General features: G+C 40.7%; 1 protein-coding gene across 3 annotated transcripts in view; it reads right to left on the reverse strand.

Annotated features, from left to right (window-relative positions):
- Window positions 1-1049: 1049 nt before the first annotated feature.
- Window positions 1050-24164, reverse strand: part of Lpxn (leupaxin) — a 38067-nt gene continuing 14952 nt past the window's right edge. For all 3 annotated transcript variants that reach the window (XM_063228143.1, XM_013146458.3, XM_063228144.1), the window contains exons 4-9: window positions 16564-16651; window positions 14043-14210; window positions 12912-13085; window positions 12737-12818; window positions 2005-2153; window positions 1050-1809 (exon numbers count right to left, since the gene is read on the reverse strand). In XM_063228143.1, coding sequence (XP_063084213.1) covers window positions 1540-1809; window positions 2005-2153; window positions 12737-12818; window positions 12912-13085; window positions 14043-14210; window positions 16564-16651 — 931 coding nt within the window. In that variant the 3' untranslated portion in view covers window positions 1050-1539. The remainder of the gene's footprint in view (window positions 1810-2004; window positions 2154-12736; window positions 12819-12911; window positions 13086-14042; window positions 14211-16563; window positions 16652-24164) is intronic.

The following is a 24164-nucleotide window of genomic DNA, read 5'->3' on the forward strand; positions in this document are numbered from 1 at the left end:
AAACCCAGAGGTTACTCAGAACCAAGACTAAATAGGTAGGAGATCAGTCTGAGCAAAAGTATTTTTGAGTTTTTAAAACCAAGGAGAACGTTTTACATGGTAGTGGTTTTCTTGTTACTGAAGCGCTGACCCTTAAGTATCTCTCTTTTTTGCGGGGGAGAGGGGAGTGAAACCACTTACTTTTAGGATGAGAAGAAAATGTTTTCATGTCTTAATTGCTTCTTATTGAGCTCTGGCTTTTCTCTGGCATTCTTAAATATTTGGATTCAAAAGAAATTTCAGAGTCGCTAGTTTGGGGGTGGAGAAGAGAGGAAAAAAACAACTTTCATACCTGAATATTCTGAACATTTCTTCTTCAGGGATAAAATTTCTACTTTACTTTGTCAAATCGCCAAGGCAATGGGAGCCTTACACTTTAACACCTGTTCGTGACATCACAGCACAAGCCATGTAGTGCCAGGATGATTCCAAGCGGAAAGCATACTTGGCTTAGCTTGGCGCAATCAGCCAGCCAGGACACAGGGCCAGATGGCTGTATAGCCGCAGCCTCACACAAATCGTATGCACATTTGGAGTTCCTATTTTACAGAATTAACCATCATTATTTCTTCTGACTCTCAAAACTGCTTCTCTATCTGTTCCAACATAGGAGATGCATATAATAAATCCTGACAAGAATCACTTAATCCATTTCAGTCCTCCAAGAAGTACTATTCCCAGAACAATCTAAGGATAACAGATTTGGTCCTACTTTTTAAAATATCTCCAGTGAGTTTTCATCGGTAACTTAATTCTGAATCAAAGATTTTTAAAAATCTGGGTTTTTGGTTGTTCTTGTTGTTGTTAAAACAAATACTGATAACAATTATTTTAAGATATCACTGATATCTTTTTAAAATAAGGATGACTAAATTAAGGCTCTGCTTTTGCATTAATTTCTTTTGTCTTAAAAAAGTATATGAAAGGAAACAAGAACCAGGATATAAATTCAATTGCAAATAATGCCTCGTGTACAACGTGGGAAGCAGAAAGCTAAGCTACCAAACGAATATGGCAATGAACCATAAAGACTGCAAGATATTTTATTTGTCAAAAATACTGATTAAAATTGACTCCGTCTTGAAAAAGAGAACAACACTGAAGTGAGATACGGAGAGCTTAGGGGTGGCAGCGTGATTTCCAGCAGCAAGGAGATAGTAATGGCAGTGATGATGAATTGGGAAGTGAGAGAAGGCTGAGGCAGAATAGCTCTCAGAGCCAAAGAAGATAGGAGTCTAGCCATCAGCGCAAATAAAAGCTCGGTGTTGGGATGAATCATGCGCATGAAAGATACATCTACAGAAGAACTAGATGGGAAATTCCGGGACTAATCCAAGTGCGGGGTTTCAGGAAAGAGTAGAACATAAAAGCCTCATCATCTAAAGCTGGCTGCCCACCACCTTCCGTCCCATTAAGCAGGAAAGTTGGAAGAGCTACGCCCCTTCTCCCTGTCTTGGCTTAGGCCTCACTGGCTGTCTAAAGAGACGGGGGCGCCTGGGATTAGAGCGAAAAGAGCTTGTTGAAGCAGGGCTGGCAGTAGGTCTTGTCATTCTGCTCCCGGAAGACGCCCTTGGACAGCTGAGTCAGGCAGAAGGCACACACGAAGTGCTCGGGGTGGAACCTGTGCCCCATGGCGCTGACGCAGCGGCCAGTGATCGGCTGCCCACACCCTCGACACAGGGTGCCCCGTCGCTGGTGGTAATGCAGCTCGCAGAACGGACGCCCATCCAGCTCGAAGAAGGAGCCGGAGGAGAAGCTGCTAAAGCAGTCCTGCGCGTGGAGAGAAGACGGGGAAGGTCAGCAAGTCCAACTGTCCACCTCAGGTCTCCCGCCAAGGCCTGCCATTTGCAGGAGTCCCCTGTAGGTCTTAGCCAGAGGAAGCCCACCCCGTCGACTTGGAGAATGCCTCGCCCACCACAGAGGGGATCCTCTACTCCAAACCCAAAGGCAACTGAGGGTACCAACCGCGCACACGAAGCACTCTGGGTGCCACACTGTATCCATCGCCGACAGGTAGTTTTCCAGCACCGGGTGGTTACAGCCACTGCACCTGGGCGAGAACATGGCCAAGAAGTCCTTCCGGCAGTATGGCTTCTTGTCCTTCTCGTGGAAGCCTGCGGAGAGAAGACCGAGGGCACAAGGCTGCAGGGCGGGGGCCTTCCACCCTCGTGTATGCACAGAGGAGGTCGGGGTCTAAGGTCCACCAGCCTGCACCCAAGCACGGAGGGGAGACAGGGCAGCAGGGTGCACAGATAAAGGGCCTCAGCACTGCGCTTGGATAGCAGTGAGCCCTGGACAAGCCCGGGGGCAACTCCTCTTCCTAGGCCTGCACAGCTCTGCCCTGACCCTGACACCCCTGCCTTTTCTTCTGACTGAGGGTCAGCTCCAGTTCATCAGAGAGCCAGCCCTTCAGTTCCTCTCTTTCCCTTCCTCTTTTTCACTGTTTTTATAGCCCTGTTTTCTAACATTTTCCATTATCTAAAATCACCTTGATGGTCTCTCTTCGCCTACTGCATGTGAGCCCTAGATAGCGTTGGTCTTGTGACCACTAAACCCCTGTATCTGGCACAGCATCTGAGGGGAAAATGTCTGATATTTTATGAAGAAATACTGCTAAATAGGGGGCTGGGGATTTAGCTCAGCGGCATAAGCGCCTGCCTTGCAAGCAGGCAGTCGTGAGTTCGATCCCTGGTACCGATAAAAACGAAAAAAGACCAAAAAAAAAAAAAAGAAATACTGCTAAATTATAACTTCCAAATGGATGCAAGATCTAAATGTAATAATTTAAACCACATATATACTTCAGGTGAAAATGGAAGGGGTTATCCTTCTGGAAAGGAGAAACTGCACAAATGTGTCAAATTTCAAAACTAAGTTGACTGATAAAATTAATTATATGAAAAGTGAATGACTTAACATGTTTAAAAATGCCATAAACAAAGTCAAAGACAAAGGACGAGCTGAGGAGAATACTTATTAATACTATCTTGAAAAAGATGCTAATACAAAGAGGTTCTAAATATGTGTATGATTTCCATTATTGTAGTATAAAACTAAAAAGTGAAAAAACTAAAAGCTCCCCAAGATTGAATCCAGGAACAAATTAACTGTAAATCAAACAAATGACAGGACCAAAGAAAGAAAATTAATCACTTCAATGACTTTAGAATATAGCATTTTGACCAATGCTAATGAATATATTCTAAAAACAAAGGTGGCTACAAGAAACATTCAATTGTTTCCATGTACACTGGAAACTTTCTAAGAGAGTAAAATTGCTATGCTTTTACCACACTAGAAGACAGCTATGTCAGTGTGCTTAGCTTTAGTGACTTAGTTCATTACATCTATCAAAACATGTGGTAGCTGGGGCCCCTGACATATGTCTGTAATCTCAGTTATTCAGGAGGCTGAGGCAGAAGGATCCCAAATCCAAAGCCAACCTGGACAATTCAGAAAGAATTTGTCTCAAGAAAGAAAGAAAGAAAGAAAGAAAGAAAGAAAGAAAGAAAGAAAGAAAGAAAGACAAAAAGAAAAAGAAAGAAAGAAAGAAAAAGAAAAAGAAAAAAAGAAGGAAAAGGGAGAAAGATGGAGAAGGAAAGGAAGGAAAGAAGGGGGGACAGGCTGGAGATGTAGCTCAGTGGTAGAGCTCTTATCTAGCAATATATGAGGTCCTGAGTTCAAGCCTTAGTACTGACAGTGTAACTCAGTGCAGATGCTGGAGGCTGAGTCCTCAGTACAAAGACACACACATAGAGCTGGGTGTGGTGGCTCATACCTGTAATCCCAGCACTCAGGAGGCTGAGGCAGGAGGATCACTGTGAGTTCAAGACCAGCCTGGGCTACAAAGTGAGCTCAAGGCCAGCCTGAACTGCACAGCAAGACCCTGTCTCAAAAAGACAAAAACAAACAAACATACACGTGCACACACACACATGCACACAAAGCTCACAACAAAAACATCACATGCTGTGCCTTCAATATATACAGTAAAAGTAATCTGGTTACTTGCAATACTTATAGTATTTTTTCAAAATGATTATAGATAGGTTGCATGATAAGGCAAATTACATTAGTGCCTTTGGAAAGCAAGATTTCCAGTGTAAAAATATGAGTATAAAATCTAATAAATAAGAAAAATGTTTTAATGTTTCACCAAAATAATAATCACTATCAAGTCACAATTCATTTCTTCTCTCCTTAAGAAAACAAGGGAGGGTTGTTTCTAAGCCCTGCCCGTTCAGGATGTTTCTGGGCACATACTGCAGCACTCTCCCAGGGAAAATGCAGGGCTGTGAGCACGGGTCAGTGCTGACACCAACAGTGATGAGGCTAAGGCGTCTCGCAACACACCCAGGAAATGCGGACCATATCATACACTCCTGGGTTGCGTGGAAAGGACATGGTAACCAACGTGAAGGGCCACCTCTGGTCTCAGATAAAACCACCTAAAAAGTGTCAAAACAACAAAACACAAAACACTGATCAAATCAAAGAAGTTCATATAACTGCATAAGTTCACAATTTTTTTTTTAACTAAAAACTCAAGTCTCTAATTGAGTGTTGCAAACACAGACTCAATGTTGTTACAAATTCTTATATAATGGGAAAGGATCAAATATATATCCTACCTTCCCAGAATGAAATATATTTCAATATAATGAAATGGTCGATGATAGGAGGCTTTTATAGAAGCCCAACTAATAAATACAGAAAGAATGATGAAATTTTCAGCATTTTGCTACTCAGAACATTGGACTAAGTGATAATCATCTATGGAGCATTTTTATGGAAAAAAGTAAGAAAAAACTTCATTACAAAATAATAGAGGAATAACAATAGTCAATACATTGAGCGTTGTCTTTAAAGTAATCAGCACACAAAACACAGGCTTTAAAAATTCTCCAAACCATACTAGCACAAACCTTTCTTTTCAATGCAATGGAGAATTTTTCATTGGAGAGATAAGGCTCAATTCTCAACAAAGCAAGCAAATTAATTAATTAATTAAAATTTTAGAATACACAAAATGGAGGGATCAAACTGACATGGCTCAAGCCAGTGTTCAATCTCAGCATCCATAAAAGGGACCCTAAGCTGCTTGATATGATTCAATAAGCACAGCATACTTACCACCCGTACCAGACTTGTGCCCTCCCTAACCTTCCCAAACTGCACTTAAACTCGATCAAGTCTGTAGGTCTAAATAATTACAGAGAAGAAAGGAAAAGAAAGGGAGGAAGGAAAGTCCACAGTCTTGTGAGGAAAGAGCCAGTCAAACCAAGAAGCTTTGGCACTTATGGAACATGTTCTGAGTATAAAATGTTAACATGGAATGTGTTAGGAGTAAAACTCAATAGTATAACAGACTTGGGAAAACAGCGCTGTTACAGAATTTTAAATATTTGAGACACAAAAGAGCCAAATGGAAAATAGCCCTTGCTTGGAGCCTGATTCAAACAAATCAAGCCATTGAAATGTTTTTTGAATTTTGAGAAACGTGAAAGCATATTTTAAAGGGTAATAAAAACTATTAATTTTGTTAGGTACAAAGGCAATTTATTTTTAAGTCCTTGTTGATTAACGATGATGTATCTGCAACTTATGATGGAATGACATGATTGCTCAGATTTGGTTTTTGATATCCCAGCAAGAAAAAGTGTGAATGGGTGGGAATAGAAGAAGTCAGTTTTTAGAAGAAACCTACTGCAGTTAGGTAAGGAAGGATTATTTGAGCCTCAATTTTTCCATAATAAACAAGTTTCAGCAGCAATGTGTTGAGGTATAAGCACTTTCTCGGTAATGTATAAAAACTTTCCCATTAGCACACTAGAACATTCTGGTCTTACTGAACCCATGTCCAGATAAGGAAACAGCATCAAATGTGAAAAACCTATAGTAATTATTTCTCTTACCCTTTCAAAGTAAGTACATTTCACAAATAGACAACGTGCAAGGAGAAACGCTCTTCACTGTAATGTGTTGGTCATCACAAATAAGCCATGAAACTAGAGTGGGGAAAATGAAGTTCTAATTTTTGCTAGTAGTTTAGTTGATAATTTTAGGTAAATATGCTAAAATATATATATATATATATTATATATATATATATAAAACCATTGTTGGGAAATACATGGGATGATCCACATAATCATATATTAATGATAGTAAAGTTAACTGACAATCACTCTTTAGAAAGTTATTTGGTAGTGCACATGAAGAATTAAATAGATACCTCAGTCCTGGGTATTAAATCCACACAAATTGTTTAAAAGATGAAGACACCTTTAAAGATATTCATTGCAACACCACTAAAACATCAGAAATAATCTAAATATGAAACACATTTAGCTGTCTCAAATACCTGGAACCATAAATAAAGCTCCAGGGAACATCTTTCAGCACATACCATTTTACCTTTCTTTCTTTCTTTCTTTCTTTCTTTCTTTCTTTCTTTCTTTCTTTCTTTTTTTTTCCTTTTTATCGGTACCAGGGATTGAACTCATGACTGCCTGCTTGCAAGGCAGGCGCTTATGCCGCTGGGCTAAATCCCCAGCCCCCCAATTTTTTTTCTTTTCTTTTTTTTTTTTATATTTTTATATTTTTACCGGTACCAGGGATCAAACTCACGACCACGCGCTTGCAAGGCAGGCGCTTATGCCGCTGAGCTAAATCCCCAGCCCCCATTTTACCTTTCATAATTTGCAAAGATTGCTATTTTTTAAATTACTCTAAAAATATAAAATAATATGGAGAAATGCTTGATTAAAAAGAATTTGTGGTATATTGTAGCTTAGGCATGCACTTAAATATAAGTAAATGCAGAAAAATATTCATAAGCAAAATTGTTTTTTTTTTTTTGCTTCAATAGGATAATAAATTATGCATGAAATTTTCCATAATCTCTTTATGCTGTCTTTACACTGAAAAAAGGAAAACAATGTGCAAGGTTGTGAGTTTGAACCCTGGTACCAAAATAAAACAAAAGAAAAAGAAAAACAGGGCTGTTGAGGAAGCTCAGTAGCGTAAGTGCCTGCCTGGCAAATACAAGCTCTGCAGTTAAATCCCTGGTACAAAAATACAATATCTAATTTTTTTTTGTATTTTTCGTTTTTATTGGTATCAGGGATCGAACTCACGACTGCCTGCTTGCAAGGCAGACGCTTATGCCGCTGAGCTAAATCCCCAGCCCCCCCAAAACAGAATAAATTAATTCATGTGCAAGCACCCAAAGTAAGACCTAGCCAGTCTTCTTTCATATACACAGTGGGTTAGTAATTAATGACCATTTACCTCTTTCTCAGTGGATTATACTGACGATGAGAGCAAGAACTCTCTTGCTGTCACTATATCCCTGGTACCTATGATAGTTTCATTGTAAATATTTATCAGATGGGTAGATGTGAATGATATCACAATAGCAAAGCAAAGTGTGACCATCAGCTACAAAAATATTCATCTCGCCACTGACTAAAACACGTCTAAACAGGTGAATGCTCCCCTAAGGGATGCTGCTGATGAGGCAGCCTAAAATGAAAGTGGAATTATCAGTAACATCTACAGCTCCAGCACTGTGCTATTTCCTCTAGGGCTCTATCCACAGAACTCAATTAAAATTAACTTTTCAAAACAACTCTTTGCAGGAGATATTCACTGTATTTTACAGAGGGACAAAGGGAAGCTCAGAAAAGTTACCCATAACTAGCTAGAAACAGAGGAGGCCTAATTTCAGGCCACACCGTGACATAAATCCATCCTGGCCTTAACCTCTCTCAGACCTGAGCCACCACTAGAGCCCCAGAGAAACCTGCCCACTGGCTGTGTAAACGGGAGGGTTTTGCACGCCCAACTGAAATAGCACGCACAGTGGCCTGCAAAACAGTCTCTTCAAGAACAGTTTTCTCAATGATATAACTGCGTGTATATTTAAGTGTATAAGATAATGATATTACTGAGTTTTGTTGGATCATTGAACAGAACTGCTTGCAGTCTCACTGTTGGAATGTCCACTTTATAAGCTTTAATTTTGTAACTTGAACAATTATTTCTAAGATGACAATATGTAATCCATTAACTAGTGATTTCCTGTTTATTTTTTTCTGTAAATCTGTATAACTTGTACCCTTTCTCTGCTTTTTTTTTTTCTTTTTCTCCTTAAATAAAATTAAAAAAAAAAATAACAGTTTTCTCAGAAATCTACCTTGATAGCAGGGCCCAGATCACAAAATTACAGTAGAAGCCACCGGAGTTTGGGACCCACATTGTGTAGCTATTGATTTTTTTTTTTCAGTATCCTGTCACTTTTTGACATGCCTTGCTTTGTTCTACTATGCTTTCTTTGAAAAGCAGATCATTTGGCAGAATTTTGAGGCCCACAGATCCAAGAATCCTAACTAGTAATTTTATATGCTATTGTGTGTTCTTCCACTAAACCCCTGAGACACGGAGGAGCTCGCTGTACTTTTCTTTTTACTTTTTCAAAGGATTTCTACACTCTGCGCCAGGAAGACAAATACAGGAAGTTCTGCTGCTTAAGGAAAACAAACGTGACTATCTTTCTTGCTCTTATGTGACGCATTATTCTTAAAATTTTGTGTGCATCACCTACTTGAGCACTGGTCACAGTGCAAACTACAGGGTCCTCTGCTCACCCCGTCTGGGGTGGAGCCCAAGAGTCTGCATTTGTGCAGAGCCCTCAGCCCCCACTGTGAGCCTGATGCTGCTAAAGTAAACACCTACAGGTGGGGGTGACTCAGAGCCTGAGATACCCAGCTGACCTACGGATGACCCTCATGTAGGCATCTACCGAGCAGGTGGTCCCCAAGGTGAGTGAGCAGGGAAGTAACGGCCTCTGTTTCTAAGTTGGGTGCGCCTCAGGAGATGAATCTAGTGCAATCAGCAGAACTTGCTGCCATACCCCTGTATTTAGTAAATTGGGAAAGTTTCAGCACTTACTTTCCTGAGGGTTCCCTCAGGGCTGATTCCCTCTGGAGGATAAACAAGAAACACTGGCAATTAAAGATATCAGGAGGAGCAGGAAGGTGTTTGTACTCTGGTGAGCCCCGGAGCCCCAGGAGAAATCAAGGAGTGCCTGCACAGCCCGGGTAATGAACAATTAGAAAGACAGGTAGGCACCCAGAACCTCATCCCTGCGGAGGATTCTAAGGTCCAGTGTGCTTAGAAACTTGAGACTTAAAGAGGAATTTCAGCGAGCTGAAGAAAACATGGAGATGAGCTTAATTTCCCAGGAGGCCCCATGATTAAACTGTCATTACTGAAACTCTTTGTACTACTATGTGACTTGGGGGAAAAGGCAGGAAGCTGCCTAATTAGCGGGCTGGTCCTACAGTAGGGAGAGCCACTGTGAGACAGCCAGGGTTGAAACGGAAATGGGACCTAGGAGGAGCTGCTGGTTAACAAGTGGCCCTTTCTGCCAGGTGACTCCATTATAAATACGTTTTCAGCACAGTTTCATGTTTACATAGTCACACAAATGAGCCCTCAACCTTATCTGGTTAAAAGGGCTCACGTCAGGAACAGTGAAAACTAGCCAACTTTATTATGCAGAAGCATCTGTCATTTTGTGGATTGGGTATTCTTTCTTCATATCTGGTTCGTTTCTGCCTAAAATGCGTCTGTGGCTCTTTGTTCTGCTTCTTGGCATTTTCCAGTCATAACCTACAGTCAGTACTGACTTGCCAACTGCTCCACCCAACTCAGACGTCTATGCTCACCTGTAATTTTTTTTTTATTTTAAAAAGAAAAACAGAAAAAAGGATACAAATGTTAGAGAATTTAAAAGAAATAGTAGGCAATTAACACTATATGGCCTATTGTTATCTTAGAAGTAATTGTACAGGTTACAAGATTTATGCACAGAAAAAAATGATCAAACAAACAATCATAGCACAATCTGTTCTTTTGGATGAACTACCAGACATGGGTAGCATAGTTATCTATCTTGTATATATATATACGTACAAATATATATATTTGTACATATAATCTTTTCCCTTCTTCCTTTTCTCCTCTTCCCTAACCCCACTGTTTTTTCCTTTTGGCCATTTTCTTTCCCTTTCATTATCACAGTATCTGTTGTACATTTTCTCACTTTGCCTGTGGGTTACGTCAGTGCTACCACACCTGGGCCTTCTAGGTTGACTAAAGCACATGTTGGTGCAAAGAAAGTGAAGAGATTCAGTAGGAGAAGAGGAATTGACTCTCTGTCAAGAGGAAGTTAGGGTGCTACAGAAAAAACTTGGAATTTGTAGAAATGAGAACAGAACTTAAATCTCACCTCTTTAGTCTTTTTGTTGTATGACTTTAAGAAAATAACTTTAGTTCCTTGAGGGTCAGTGTTTTCATCTAAAACTTGATTAAATATGGAAACAAATCATTCTCTCTAGAGCGTGGCAGGGTTAAATGAATAATAGTGACAAGTACATGAGAGCTTCTGCCTTGGCAAAAAGCCTGAATGCATGGGATTATCTGGACTCCCTCCCACACCATCACTAATAACACAGTTAGAGATTTATTAAAATATAAAGATCCATAAGGAAAAAGAGACAAGGAAAGCAGATATCACTATGCAGATATCAATAAAGTTTTCGAAACTGTACCTAGGCTATAAGACTCGGAACTAATTTTATATAAAAAAAAAACTGGGACCCATATCATCACAAATGGGTAATGTCAATAAAAATCAGCCACCCTGAGCTAGTATCAGATGGGCTCAGGGATCCTTCAAGGCTAGAAACAAGATTGGTTTGAAGTTTGAGGAGCCAATGAAAGACCAGATGTCTCACGCTAAATGCAGAGATCATTCTAGGAAATACTGAGATCATAAAACGCAGAGATCATTCTAGGAAATACTGAGCCCAAGACTCTCAGGACTCAGCGATATTAGGTATGAAAAAGAAAGAAGTCAAGCCCTCTAACTAAAAAATGGAGGTTAATGAAATATTGATATCCTGAATGGTAAAAACTTCATTTCCTTTACCTTTTTTAAAAGAGAGCAGAGAGCATCTCTTTAGTAAACGGACTCATGATAAAAGACCTATGACTGTAATACTCAGAGGTCCTACAACAGCAGGCCAAGAGCATCCCACCTGCGCAGTGCATAGCTGGGTCTGCCAATCAGCAACTTCATCTGTACTCACAAAGTCTTCTGATTAGGATTTCAAATTGTCATTATTAACTAGGAACAAACAACCAGGGCCCACTAGCATCTCACAAAGACCAGTGCAAAATACGTAAGGTGCCAAGGCATAATAAACTTCAAATTCCATGTTGGACTTCAAGGCATCCCTAAAACAGGTAGACAAGAACTAACTACAGAGATCAAATCCTCACTCACACTGGGGATATAAAACAGGTAAAGAGAAAGGACAATCAAGAGATTTTGTTTAAAAAAAAATCTATGTGTGTTGCACTAGTACTTGGAGAGATGAGAAATGGCTCCTGATAACTTTACATCAGGAGAAGGACTTCCAGCCAGGCACAGTGATGCAGGCCTGGCCTATAATCGCAGCACTCTGGGAGGTGGAGGCAGGAAGATTAGAAGAGCCCAGCCTGGGCAACTTGGCAACTTACCAAGATCCTGTCTCAAAAAGGGAGGGGGATGGCTCAGTGTTAAGGCTCTGAGTTCAAACTCAAATACCAAAAAGAAGGGGGGCATCCACCCATATCTGTATGGTCTGCCATCAGTGGGACACAGTGGATGATCTCTGACGCATTCCTGGAGAAGTCTGCAGCTGAAGCCTGGCTGCAGGGACCTGGGACTGTGAAAACAGGCACAAATCAGCAGAACACCCCTGGCTGTAAGAGGAAAGTGCAAGTTTCCACGGAAGGAAAGATGATATAAAACCACTTTGATCATACCTAAGGGGTCGCCTGGGAGGAATGAAGGAAACCATGAATAAAGATCTGGGTAACTGATCCTCAGAGAAACATGACACAGGGAGAACAGCCAGCCAGGACGTACAGGACAGTTAGGAGTTTGCCACTCAACACACACAGGACATAGTTGAACATGGTCAGATCTGGAGAGCTTCAAAGCAAGCTGGCAGCTCTGCTGGGGAAGTCAGCACTTTCCTGCCTCCTTCCTCATCTGCCTTCTGTCAGCCTTGGAAGCCTATGGGGGAGGTCCCCCAACCCCCAAGGCCTTGGAAAGGCAAGAGGTCACACCTCTTAGTTACTTCCCAGAGCTGTGAGGTCCTGCCAGGGTGAGAGTGGCTTTTCCACTTTATGTAATTTATCTACTACCAAAAAGGTTGCTGTGACATTGAACCACCTAAAGACTTAGTTTTTGTACTTTTAATCTTAAATTAAGTACATATTCAGAACTCTTTATTAAGCGCAATCAGAAGACTGCCCAAGCTATTATTTAGGAAAGAGAAATATATGTAGTCTTTTTTATTCTAAAAGAACAGGAAAACACAGACGAAGTTTTTTCGCGTTGTGCATGAGTTATATTTATTCGAAGAGAGCATAAAGAGAAGTCAGAATAAAACTGAGACAAAAAAAAAAAAAAAAAAAAAAAAAAACTTGCAAAGAGTGAAAAGCAGGCCACGAAGAAATGATCCAGAATAAGAATGCAACATTCGTAGATATGCGTTGATTATGCGAGCCGGGAGACAGTTAAGCAAGGTCATAGCATGGTTTGGGACGAAGCCCCTCTCCACCGCCCCTGTCCTACCTTCCGAGCCAAACACCTCCCCACAGTGCGCGCAGAAGAAGTGCTCCGGGTGCCAGGTCTGGTTCATTGCCGTCAGCACTCTCTGGAACAGGCACACACAGAGAGACATTAGAAGCTGCCAGAGGTCCTGGCTTCTGCTTGGGTGGCCGATGCAGCCCTACACCAAGGCACTTACGTCCAGGATGGGAGCTGCGCAGTAGGCACAACGCGGCGAGAACAGGTGGTGGTAGTCCTCGGGGCAGTAGGCCGAGCCGCTCCGCTCGAAGAAAGGATTGGAGCCCAGCTCTTTTTTGCAGTGAGTACAGATGAAGTGCTCCGGATGCCACGACTGCCCCAGCGCATGGATCACCTGGCATAGGGGTGGCAGAGCCCGACCTGAGAGCTGGTAGATGCCCAAGACCCAGGGGGCGCACAACCCAGAGGGCGCTCTCCATACCACCCTCTATCCAGGCAGCACCCTTGCCCTGCCACAGCACAGAGGTCCAGCCCCAGATTCCCCCCAGGTGGCCACTGTCTGTAGAAAATGGTTTCTGGGTGGGTCTCTCATCAAGCCTGCCAGTGCTCTCTACCTCTCTCCTGCACCGGGCATTGGAGGAGAAAAAACAAGGCGCCCACTGGGGAGGAACCGGAAGTAACTGCGGCCTGGTGCAAAAGGGATCCTGGGAGAGGAAGAGACCACAGGAGTTTTTTGCTCCCTTGCTCTGGCGCTCATCTATCCTCCCATGGCCCTCATCTCTCAGTGCCCCTTTTCATGGATTTGGTGAAGGGTGGTATAGAGCAAGAGTATGCTGCTATGATAGGAAGCTACATAAGGCTAAAAAAATGTAACCGATCAATTTAGATCAGAAATGTTTGAACAAGGGAGCAGGGAGAAAGGTCACCCCAGTAAAGGCAGGGCAGAAAATGAATAAGAGCTCAAATCCAGGAGTTAAGATCCCGCTAGTGTCAAATCCTGCATCTATTTATTTCTAGACCTCTGGCATCAGTGAAAAGTCTCTGAGCTCTGTTTCCTCCTCTTTACAAAGTGAACAGTTGCAGAGTCTCCCTTAAGGGCCAATGGGACCATTAAAGGAGGAAGTACTTGTTTACAGGTGCTTAGAATTAGGGTTAGGATTACAGGGTTAGGGTTGAAGAATTAGCATTGGTGTTAGGGTTAGAGTTGAAAAGTTAGTGCCCAGAGCTCTGTGAGTGGTCATTGATTATTAATGATTACTATAATGCCTTAGAATATAAGGAGAAGAGCCGTGGAACTGGGACAAATACAGAGACACAAATGCTGTTCCATCAGTACCTAGGCTCAACCCACCTTTCCAGCAATTGGCTTCCGGCAAGAAGCACAATAGCCCTTGGGCACGGTGGCAATGCCAAGGTCCTGAAGTTCCTGCTCCAAACCTCCAAGCATGGAGTCCAGGGAAGCTTTCTGATCTTTCTTGTCTGGCAAGTGTTTCCTGCTGGTATCTATTTTCACTGCAGTCTGTTAGAAGGAAAGAATGACCTTCAAGCTCTGTTTTCTCACTGGCAGCAACAGTTTCACATGCTCATCGCTGCTGACCCAGCCCCTGTCCTCCTCACCTCCTCCAAGGCACTGAAGGAATCCAACGTTTTAACACCTGTAGAAGTACTTTCACTTCCTTTTCATTCTCAGTGCCTCAGCCCAAATGAAATTTAACCAACATTCTTCTACTAGTGGAAAACTGAGTTTATGAAGATGATACCTTCCTCCCTCTCATAATGATCCCCCACCGCCATTTGACGTCTTCCTTTTATGCAATTATTCTTCCATATTTGTCCAACACCTGCTCTGTGCTAGTCACTACTCTAGGCACCAGGAATAAAGCCAAGAGCAAGTTTCTCCTCTGCTGGACTTTGCTTTCTGTGGATAACAGACCATGACTAAAGAAATGTGCTGCAGTGGCAGGTAAAGAAAACTATGCCTCATAAGTGAAGAAAGAAGTGGGAGAGGGCAAGATGATGAGGGTGACTTGATTTAGGTGGAGGTGACCAGAACAGGCCCCTCTGAAGAAGAGATACTTGAGCAGAACTATGGGTGATACCTGGGGACCCAAAAATACTGATGTTTGTAGGAAAAGCATTCCAGGGGGAGAAAGGAAGTGATTGGCACATTAGAGCAGCTGAGACTTCAGTGGGACCAGGACAGAGGGACCTTGACAGAGAAGGCATGAAGAGAAAGGCAGGGATCACACTGGGCCCTCGTGGTGGTAAAAGCTTGTTTCCCAAGGTGACAGGAACCACTGGTGGAATCAGGAAACAGTGACTGTTGGGGTGTGTGTGTGTGTGTGTGTGTGTGTGAAGGGAAATAGATAAGAGCTGCTGATGGGTCCGACATCTTTGAGCAAAACTTCACATAACTATTACAAGCCACTCAAAGGAAGATCCTCAGATTACAAAACAAAGACGCCTGCTCCCCCCCCCCCCCCCCCCCCGCTCCCCATCACTTCAGGTCCTCACTGCAGCTCTTTTTGTGCTGCCATCCACTTCATGCTCCGATGCCCAGAAAGCTACTATGGCTCTCCATGTCCTCCGTATGCGCAGCCAGACTTGCACTGTCTCCGGCCCACTGTCCCCACTTTCCCTTTCCAGCTTCATCTTTTGTTATGCTGTACAAGGCCTCATTGTTTAAAGCCCAGGAGCCCCCACCCTCCCAGAAGGAAGGTGATCTGTCACTGTCTACCTTGGGCCTCTGCTCACTCTTGTTACTGCCTGGAGTAACCCCAGGTATCTCACCAGGCATAATCCTCATTTCCCTTCAAGCAACTCTGGCCCTCTGACAGGTTTTTTTTTTTTTTCTCCTCTGTTACACAATATTCATTTAAAAACAAAAAAGATACATTACATTAAGATTTAACAATGCCAGGTTATAAGCTAAACCAATTAGAAAACACAATGTAAATTTCATTACCTAAATTTTTTCTGCCACTTTCAGACACAGAGCACCATGACCAGTTCACCCAGCTTTATTGCAGACAGGAGCTAATCAGAGCACGTGAGCCATGAGAGAAAACAGGTTTATGTGTTTACTCCTGTGACTCACGTGTGTCTCACAGTCATGCTGGACAGGGGCAGGCTTCCAGAGGCCATGGAGGTGAGATTCCTGCCTTCCCCAATCACACAGTGTTATATTCTGCCTTACAGTTATTTCATAGTTCACCAGTGTACATCAGATCTTCCAACCAGATTTAGAAAAATTGTGTGCTCTTTCTCAAGAAATCTAAATGTCATTTCCTTGATAAATCCATGAACCCACTTATCTGACTGCCATCTCCTGCAGGTCCTGGGAGCTTGTCTTTCATGTTCTGAAGCAACAGCAAAGAAGTCGATTGCATCTCGGTCTGGGATCCAAGCACCTATTCCCCCTCCTTGGGCCTCTACCTGTCCATCAGCCCCTCTGTCCTGCTCGGCCAGGTCTCTGTGACAGTCTTTCTGTATCACAAGCCTCTGGGCTTTCTCTCTCCAACTAAAAGCACTTCTCTTATCTCCTTATGTTTAAACCTGTGCATTCTTCAACCTGAATCCCTACCTCCTCCCCACTCTGCTGCAGTCTGAATCACTTCTCCGAAGCCTTAATGTTTGCTCTGTATAAAATATAGCCAGCCCCCTGCCCTGTACCCTGTAAATGTTAGAGAGGCTTATGCCTCAGTTTCCCAAGCACACTTCAGTTGTGTCCAAATAACACATGTCACAAAGCTGAATTCCTCCACTGAGTAAAATTTAGTCTGAGGAAATGAACAATCACTTGGCATTCTCGGGCTGGGAAGTGCACCAGTACCCCTTTGACCCCAGATGGTCTCTGATCACCTCATACTCACCTCTTCCTGCATGTCATTCAGGTGGGCCATGAGCTCATCCAACTGAGCAGCTGCCAGGGTTTTAGGAGGTGTTGGTGATTCCTTTGGCCTTTGAGGAAAACAATCTTACTAGTATATCCAAACTCAGATCAATGTCAAGTCACATATAAATCACTAGACAATGCAACTTTAACTATTAACCTTAGACGGGCAGTATTTAAATATCTGTTACTAGGTCTTTTATCTCCATTTCTTCCTGGTTATCTCAAAAAATAACCAATGTTCTCAAGTGCATGCAGGAAGCTCCTGGCTATGCAGTTGTGAAGCCTTTCTTCTCTGACTTCCAAGTACTCTGAAAAATACTTTGAAGCCATGGCGCTGTGTTTTAAGTTTTAATAGCATTGTTGCTAAAGTGTAACAAACTATATCTCCTCTCATTTACTATCAGGAAAAAATTGTTTTTCTAAAATATTGACAATATTGAGTAAGAACCACCAGCCTAAGGTCCTAGAGCCAGTTCCCTGTCTGCCCATTTCCCCTCCATCTGCCACTGCTTTCCCACACGGCTCTCATCACCCTGAGAGCCTCACGTTGTTATTCCTTGGTCCTTAGTAGAAGAGCTTTGCAAACACCTGGTGTGTAAAGTTTAGATGATGTATATGATGTTAGCCTCATATTTATATAATTGTAAATAAATTATGAATAAATAAAACTTTGGGCTCAGCCAATAAATATACATTTTGAGTACCTGTATAACCATTAGCAAAATTAACTGCGCATGCTTGCAGAATTAAAGCTCAATAAATTCTAGAAAGTAAATCATATAGATCATATTCGTAGGTTGCAGTGAATAAAAGTATAAATCGACCTTTAGAAATACCCACTTACAAAAGAGAAAGCATTTTCTAAATAATTACTGGGAGTTTTAAAAAGCTAAACTGAGTTTTAAACTATTTCAGAAGTAGCAATGAGAAAACACATGCATACACACACATACACTCTTGGAGTTGACAGCAATATATCGTTGAAAGAAAAATATATACATAGACAATATGGAAAATAAGACCAATAAAAAAGCAAAACTTACAGCTCAAGAATCTAAAACAACTCTTTCCCAAATAGTAATAAAATAATAAGGTAATGGAGCAGAACACAAAGGGGGAAAAAATGACAGCTTTTAGGAGGCATCACAGAAAACATGCAAGTACCAAATGGCCAAGAAGTGAATGAAAAAATGTTCAACATTTTTAGCCATTAGGGACCACAAAGCAAAATTACCTAGGACATCCATTTCCCCCAGGCAGGATGGCTGTCATGGGGAACCGAAAGAACCATGCTGGCCAGGGGGCTGAGGTGGGTGGGTTCTACCCAGGTGTGAATGCCAATCAGTACAGCCACTATGGGAATCAGCATGGAGGTGCCTCAAAAACCTAAAATTACATCCCCAAAAAAGTAAAAACCATATTATTTGACACAGTTGCACCACCCACTAGTAAACTTCTGAAGAATTGTAAGAGCATATTATGGTGATATATGCATACCCATATTACAGCAATAAATTCTCAATAGCTAAGTGTAGAAATGGCTTGGATACACATTAAAACATGAATACACAAAGAAAATGTGACATATATCACATTTATTCTTACATATGAATTATAATACATGGAATACATGCATTATGATATGTATACATGGGGCTGGGGGTTTAGCTCAGCGGCATAAGCACCTGCCTTGAAAGCAGGCAGTCGTGAGTTCGATCCCCGGTACCGATAAAAAGGAAAAAGACAAAAAAAAACAAAACAAAACAAATGATATGTATACATATATAGGTATTATTCAGCCATAAATAAAAACAGAATCATGTCTTATTCAGGCAAATGATTGGTTGGAAACGATGTTAAGCAAAATAAGCCACTCTCAGTTAAATATTACATGTGTTCTCTTATGCAATCAATCTAGCACTACAATGAATGAATTAATTAATTAAGCAGAGTTGACAGGAAGCTAGAAAGTAGTCCTTCAGCGATGGGGAAGAGGAGGAGGTTGAGCAAAGCAGGTGAAAAGGGAGGCATAACAGGGATGAAAATAATCAAAATACACTATACACATGCACCAATATACCAAAAGGAATTTCATTATTCTGTATCATTAACGTGCAGCAATAAAAAAACCTTGCAAGTACATAGAAAAACACAGAAAATTATTCCACTAGTCTTGTAAATATCATAGAAAATTAATACTAGAAAGGATCAGTGTGTGTGTGCACACAGGAACAGTGTGTGTGTGCGCGCGCATAGGAACTGTGTGTGCATAGGAACAGTGTGTATGTGTATATATGAACTGCATGTGTGTGCATAGAAACAGTGTGCATGTGTGCATGGGTGTGATATATGGATACAGATGTAAAGGGAGACTGAGTTAAGAAAAGGGAGAGAAGCTGAAATAAAAATAGCAGAAATATGTTCTTTAAAAACTGATGGCTGACTGGTGTTTATATCAATTGTCCAAAAACTGGTTCAACATTAGGGAAAGGATTAATATAATTCATTATACTAATGATTGAAATACTTTATAAATATATTGACAGGTGCTGAAAAAATAATAGAAAGCAAATTTAACTATCAGTCCTATTGTTGAAAATTGAGGAGAAAAAGAAAGATGTCATGACCTGGTACAATGTATCTACAGAAATATATGCCAAAAAACAAAAAGAAAGAAAGAAAATCTATGCCAATGCCCACACTTAATAGTCAAATAGTAAACATATTTCTAATTAAGAGATAAGCAGATATAGAGGCTACTACTTATTTTAATCTTCAATATATTCTAGAATATATTATTAAACATAGTTAAAGTAAAATAAGAAAATTATATAATTTTTAAGAAGACAAAACACTCTCAGTTTTATTTTCTTTTAAAATGGATGATGCAATCATCAAACTAGAAAATGTGACATATATGATCAATGGTGACGAGAATACAATGAAACAATATCTTTCCAATATAAAAGCAACTAAAAAATTCCGTAGATTAGAATAACTTTTCCATAATCCTGACAAAAATTAGGATTTCTATGAAGAAAAATCACTGACAGACATGAAGATAAACACACTTAACTGAAAATGGGAAAGGGATGTGAAGACACACTCCAAAGACGGTGGATGAATGGCCAACAGGTGAATAAAAAGATTCAACATAATTATCATCAGAGAAATGTAAATCAAAACTACTAGGAAGTGCTGCCTCAGATCCATCAGGATGGTGATTACCAACAAGTCAAAGGACGATGTTGGCACACTGTAGGAAAAGGGAACCTGGGCACACTAGTGAAAGGAATGCAGATTGGTGTAGCCATTGTGAAAAACAGTAAGGCAGTTTCTAAACAAATTAAAATGAGAACTGCCATGTGACCAGCCATCTGTCTTCTGAGCATACACTGGAAGATATGAAAGATCACCTGGTCAGGGATCCCTGCTGTGTCATCAGAAACAGATTATCAGACTGTGAGTAATAATCTAGGTGGAACATCATAAATTTAAAAACTTTACATATGACACAGACAAAGTAATTTGAGGTGAATTAAATATAAAAAACATACAAATATTTTTAAACAAAAATATTAGAAGAAAAAGGTGGGTTTTTTTTCAAAATTTAGAGTGATGGAAGCTTAAGGAAAAAAACTTTGAACTGAAGTAAAGACAAATGATAGAGCACATCTCAAAATTTTAAACTTGATTAAATATTTGAAACAAAGAATATTCAAAATTTTTGTAAAACATCTATAAGTCAATGATAAAAGGATGCCTCTAATCCTAGCATTCAGGAGACTGAGGGAGGAGGATTGATTGCCATGAGTTCCAGGCCAGCCTGGGCACATAGTGATTTCAAGGCCAGATTGAATTACAGAGTAAGACTGTATCTCAAAAACAAAACAAAAGATGAAACCAATTATAGAAAATATGTTGAATCTCGTTAATATTTAAGTAAGCAATTTAAGGCAATGAGATATCAATTTTTACATATTAGTTAAAATTTTAAAATTTTGACAGCATACAGTGTTGGCAAAAGTCAGGATTCTACTTATACATTCATATTTATATTACCATAGTTAGTTATGTAGATTTATCAAATACTTTTCAAAGCATCATCTACCAATATTTCAAATGCATATATACCCCTTGATTCAGCAATTCTCTATCCTACAGAAAAATTAGACACATATACAAATATAGATATAGATATACTGCAAGAAGTTCATTACAATTTTTTGAGCAAATTGAAAATAAACTAAATGGAATTGTAGCCAAATAAATTACATAGTTTTCCAAAGATAGAGAATAAAATACAACCTCTAAAAATTAAATACAAACATAGATTGTGTGTAATGAAAAGACTTCTAGGATATATTATTAAATCAAAATAGTAAGGCCCAGAACAGTATGAAAAATATCCTCTGGCAGTTGATTTCAGAAAGAGATGGTGTCTTTTTCTCCTTTGTATTTCTGAGTTCTTTGACTTTTACTCATATGAATGAGTTTACGAAATAACTTTGTATCTTAAGTTGCCTTTTCAAACCAAGACAAGGGTCATCTATTCTAGAAAAAGAGACAGTCCATGCCAAGGCATGAAGTGTGAGGTGGCCAGAGGAGTCAGCGGTAAAATCCCATGGTTACCTCATCTATCGTATGTGTGTGTACACAAGCCCATATATGATTCTACAGACCACTACCAGCGATCTTTGTAAAAAGGAAGTATAGCGATACTTAGGTAAAATTGTTTTTAAATATAACATTATACGTGTTAAACAAAGAGTGTGAAGATTGCAGATATGGAAAGAAACAAATTGAACCATACATAATCTCTGTCTCAGGAGGCAACTGTTTGCATATTTTGGCTGACATCATTATAGTCTTTTATAAGTATGTACAATTTTAGAAAAAAAAAGTTTTTTTGTACTGGAGATTGAACTCATGACCATGCACTTGCAAGACAGGCACTTATGCCACTGAGCCAAATCCCTGGCCCCAATTTTAGAAATTTTAGATGACTTTTTCATAGCTTGTACATACAGCTGGGCAAATGTAACAGCTAGTGCTTACAGTATAGCTACAGAATGACTGATCTTCCATGAAAAGCTTCACATAGCTCCTCTTTAAGTCTTCGTAAGAATCTTGAGAGCTGGGTACCATCACCTTGGATGACAACACTGGGCCTGACAGAAGTTAAATCTTTTATCTACATAATACAGGAGGCAAATCACAGAGACTGGGCCTGTAGGCAGCCAAGTTCATGTTTTCTTATCTTCCAAAATGTTATACTGTTCTCAAATATATAATGTGTGCTAATTCATCGAAGCAAATTTATTGGTGGGCATGCAGACTTCTAATTTTTATTATTGAAATCAGTACTTCTAAACAAATGTTTACATCTATATGTGATTATTTCCATGGCGCAAATTTTAAGAAGTGGAATCATTAGGTCAAAGGATATGACAGGCAACTAACTCTGGAATCAGGTGTCAGTGTGAATCAGGAGAATGGAAGGAGAATGGAGTTAACCTCTCACTGAACCAAACAGCAGTCTTGCAATGTCTCTCTCTCTCTCTCTCTCTCTCTCTCTCTCTCTCTCTCTCCACACACACACACACACACACACACACACACACACACACGCACGCACACACACACACACACACACGTACACACACGTACACACAGATGCAAAGTCACAAAAGAGAAATAATTCTAAATGTTTATCAGCCAGGAAAAAAGTACAAAGGAAGTACAAAGAAGTACTCTCCTAAAAAAAAAAAAAAAAAGGATAGTCTTCTGAGCACTTACTTATTTTTTAATTTTTGACAAAAGGAAAATGTAAAAGGCAAATGGGCCATCTTTCTCCCTGAAGATAAAAACAATTTGTCTTTAAAGTATAGAGCAGTGCTCTCCCATATGCCAGTAGATTCTTTTTGTTTGTTTTTAATCTGAGAACAAGTGGTCAGATATTCAAGTAACTGACTCACTTCTTGGAAGCTGCTAGCTGGACGGAGCTCCAGGTCTCTCTCAAACCCTTTTAGCCGTGGTACCTTAGTAATTGCTGCTCTGCCGCCTGCTCCTTGGCAGACATGTGAGACCACCCCTAGAATAAATGCAGCATCTTAGTCCCATCTCATGTGACACTTGGGGCACACTTGTACTTATTCGAAGACTCCCCTTTGGTTTTTAAGGAGTACTCTCCTTGCAGCATGGGCAGAGAAATAGATCCTTGTATAATACTCTAATAGTAATTGAACAAACCCTCTAATATTCTAACTAAGAAATAAGACCTTGCAGAGTTGATAACAAACTAATATGCCAATACAGGAAATGTGCCTGAAAAGAGAAAAACCTCAAAACAGAGGTCCCCTGACTTTTTAAAAAAGTGTTTTGCAATGCCATCAGCAATAATTTCATTACTTAAGAGATTTTTAATAATAAAAATCACAAGATGTGTACTGAAAACAATCTAGACAGCTTACGCAATCAGATGCACTGTGCTAGATATTTCCCCATTTATTTATCTTACATTTTTATGCATTTTTCCTGTTTCTAAAATTACTATTTTCATTCATGTTCATTTAGATACACTTCTAAATTACTTCTCGCATTGCTATTAATATATAACTGTTTTTTTAACATTTTTTTTTCTTTTTCTCTTTTTATCGGTACCGGGGATTGAACTCACAACCGCCTGCTTGCAAGACAGGTGCTTATGCTGCTGAGCTAAATCCCCAGCCCCAATAACTGTTAAATATACTATTCCCAGGACCAGGATGTAGCTCAGCAGCATAGTACCTGCCTGGCAAGCATGAGGCCCTGAGTTCAATTCCCTGTACAAAAAAAATTATACTTCCCTGCTATATTCAGCTGGCACTGACTATGTTCAAGATATAACGGAAGCAGAGTTCAGTTACTTTGAGCAGGCCAGAGTCGTCTTCTCTCTGTGCACACCCGCTTTCCTGGCTCTGAGGTACACCAGCCTCAGGGTTCCAAGTGTCTTTTCAAATGATTTACATTGCTCTCTCACACACCCCGACAGAGCAGGTATAGTTCAGTAAGGGAAAAAATGTTTGGCAAGGTCCAGACAGAGAAACACAAACAAAAAGAATTTACCCCAGAGCTTGATGATTACACACGTGATGGGAACAGCTCAAAAGCGAAACAGTCATCAGATAACCCAGAGATTCGCCACCCCAAGAAGTCATCACTATCCCTGACCTAAGGGACACAGCGAAGAGGCAAAGTGGTCCAAGCCGCAGCAGAGCTGCCCTGCACAGCAGTGGTCTTAAAGTCTTTCCTGGCTGGAAAGACTGCAGCCAGCGGAGATGCTGTCTTTCCCTTTCCCTCCAGGCTTTCTGCAGGGCCTCCACTAGAGCTACCCCCAGAGAGCCAGCCCTCCAACCCCCCACCCTCCACCCCCAAGCTTGGAGACCCCAGCTGCAGGGTGGCTTCTCTGGAATGCAGAGTAGAGGGAAGGGAGGAAACTCGAGGAAATGGGCCAGCGTCCAGTAGGGAAGGCAGCAGGCGCTGTTTGTGCTGACCGGCAATGGCCACTAGCTGATTACAGTGCCAGATGGACCACAG

This window comes from Cavia porcellus, unplaced genomic scaffold (assembly GCF_034190915.1).
Source record: "Cavia porcellus strain 051 isolate PalLab524CR breed Dunkin Hartley unplaced genomic scaffold, mCavPor4.1 scaffold_17, whole genome shotgun sequence".
In the NCBI taxonomy this organism is placed as follows: Eukaryota; Metazoa; Chordata; class Mammalia; order Rodentia; family Caviidae; genus Cavia; species Cavia porcellus.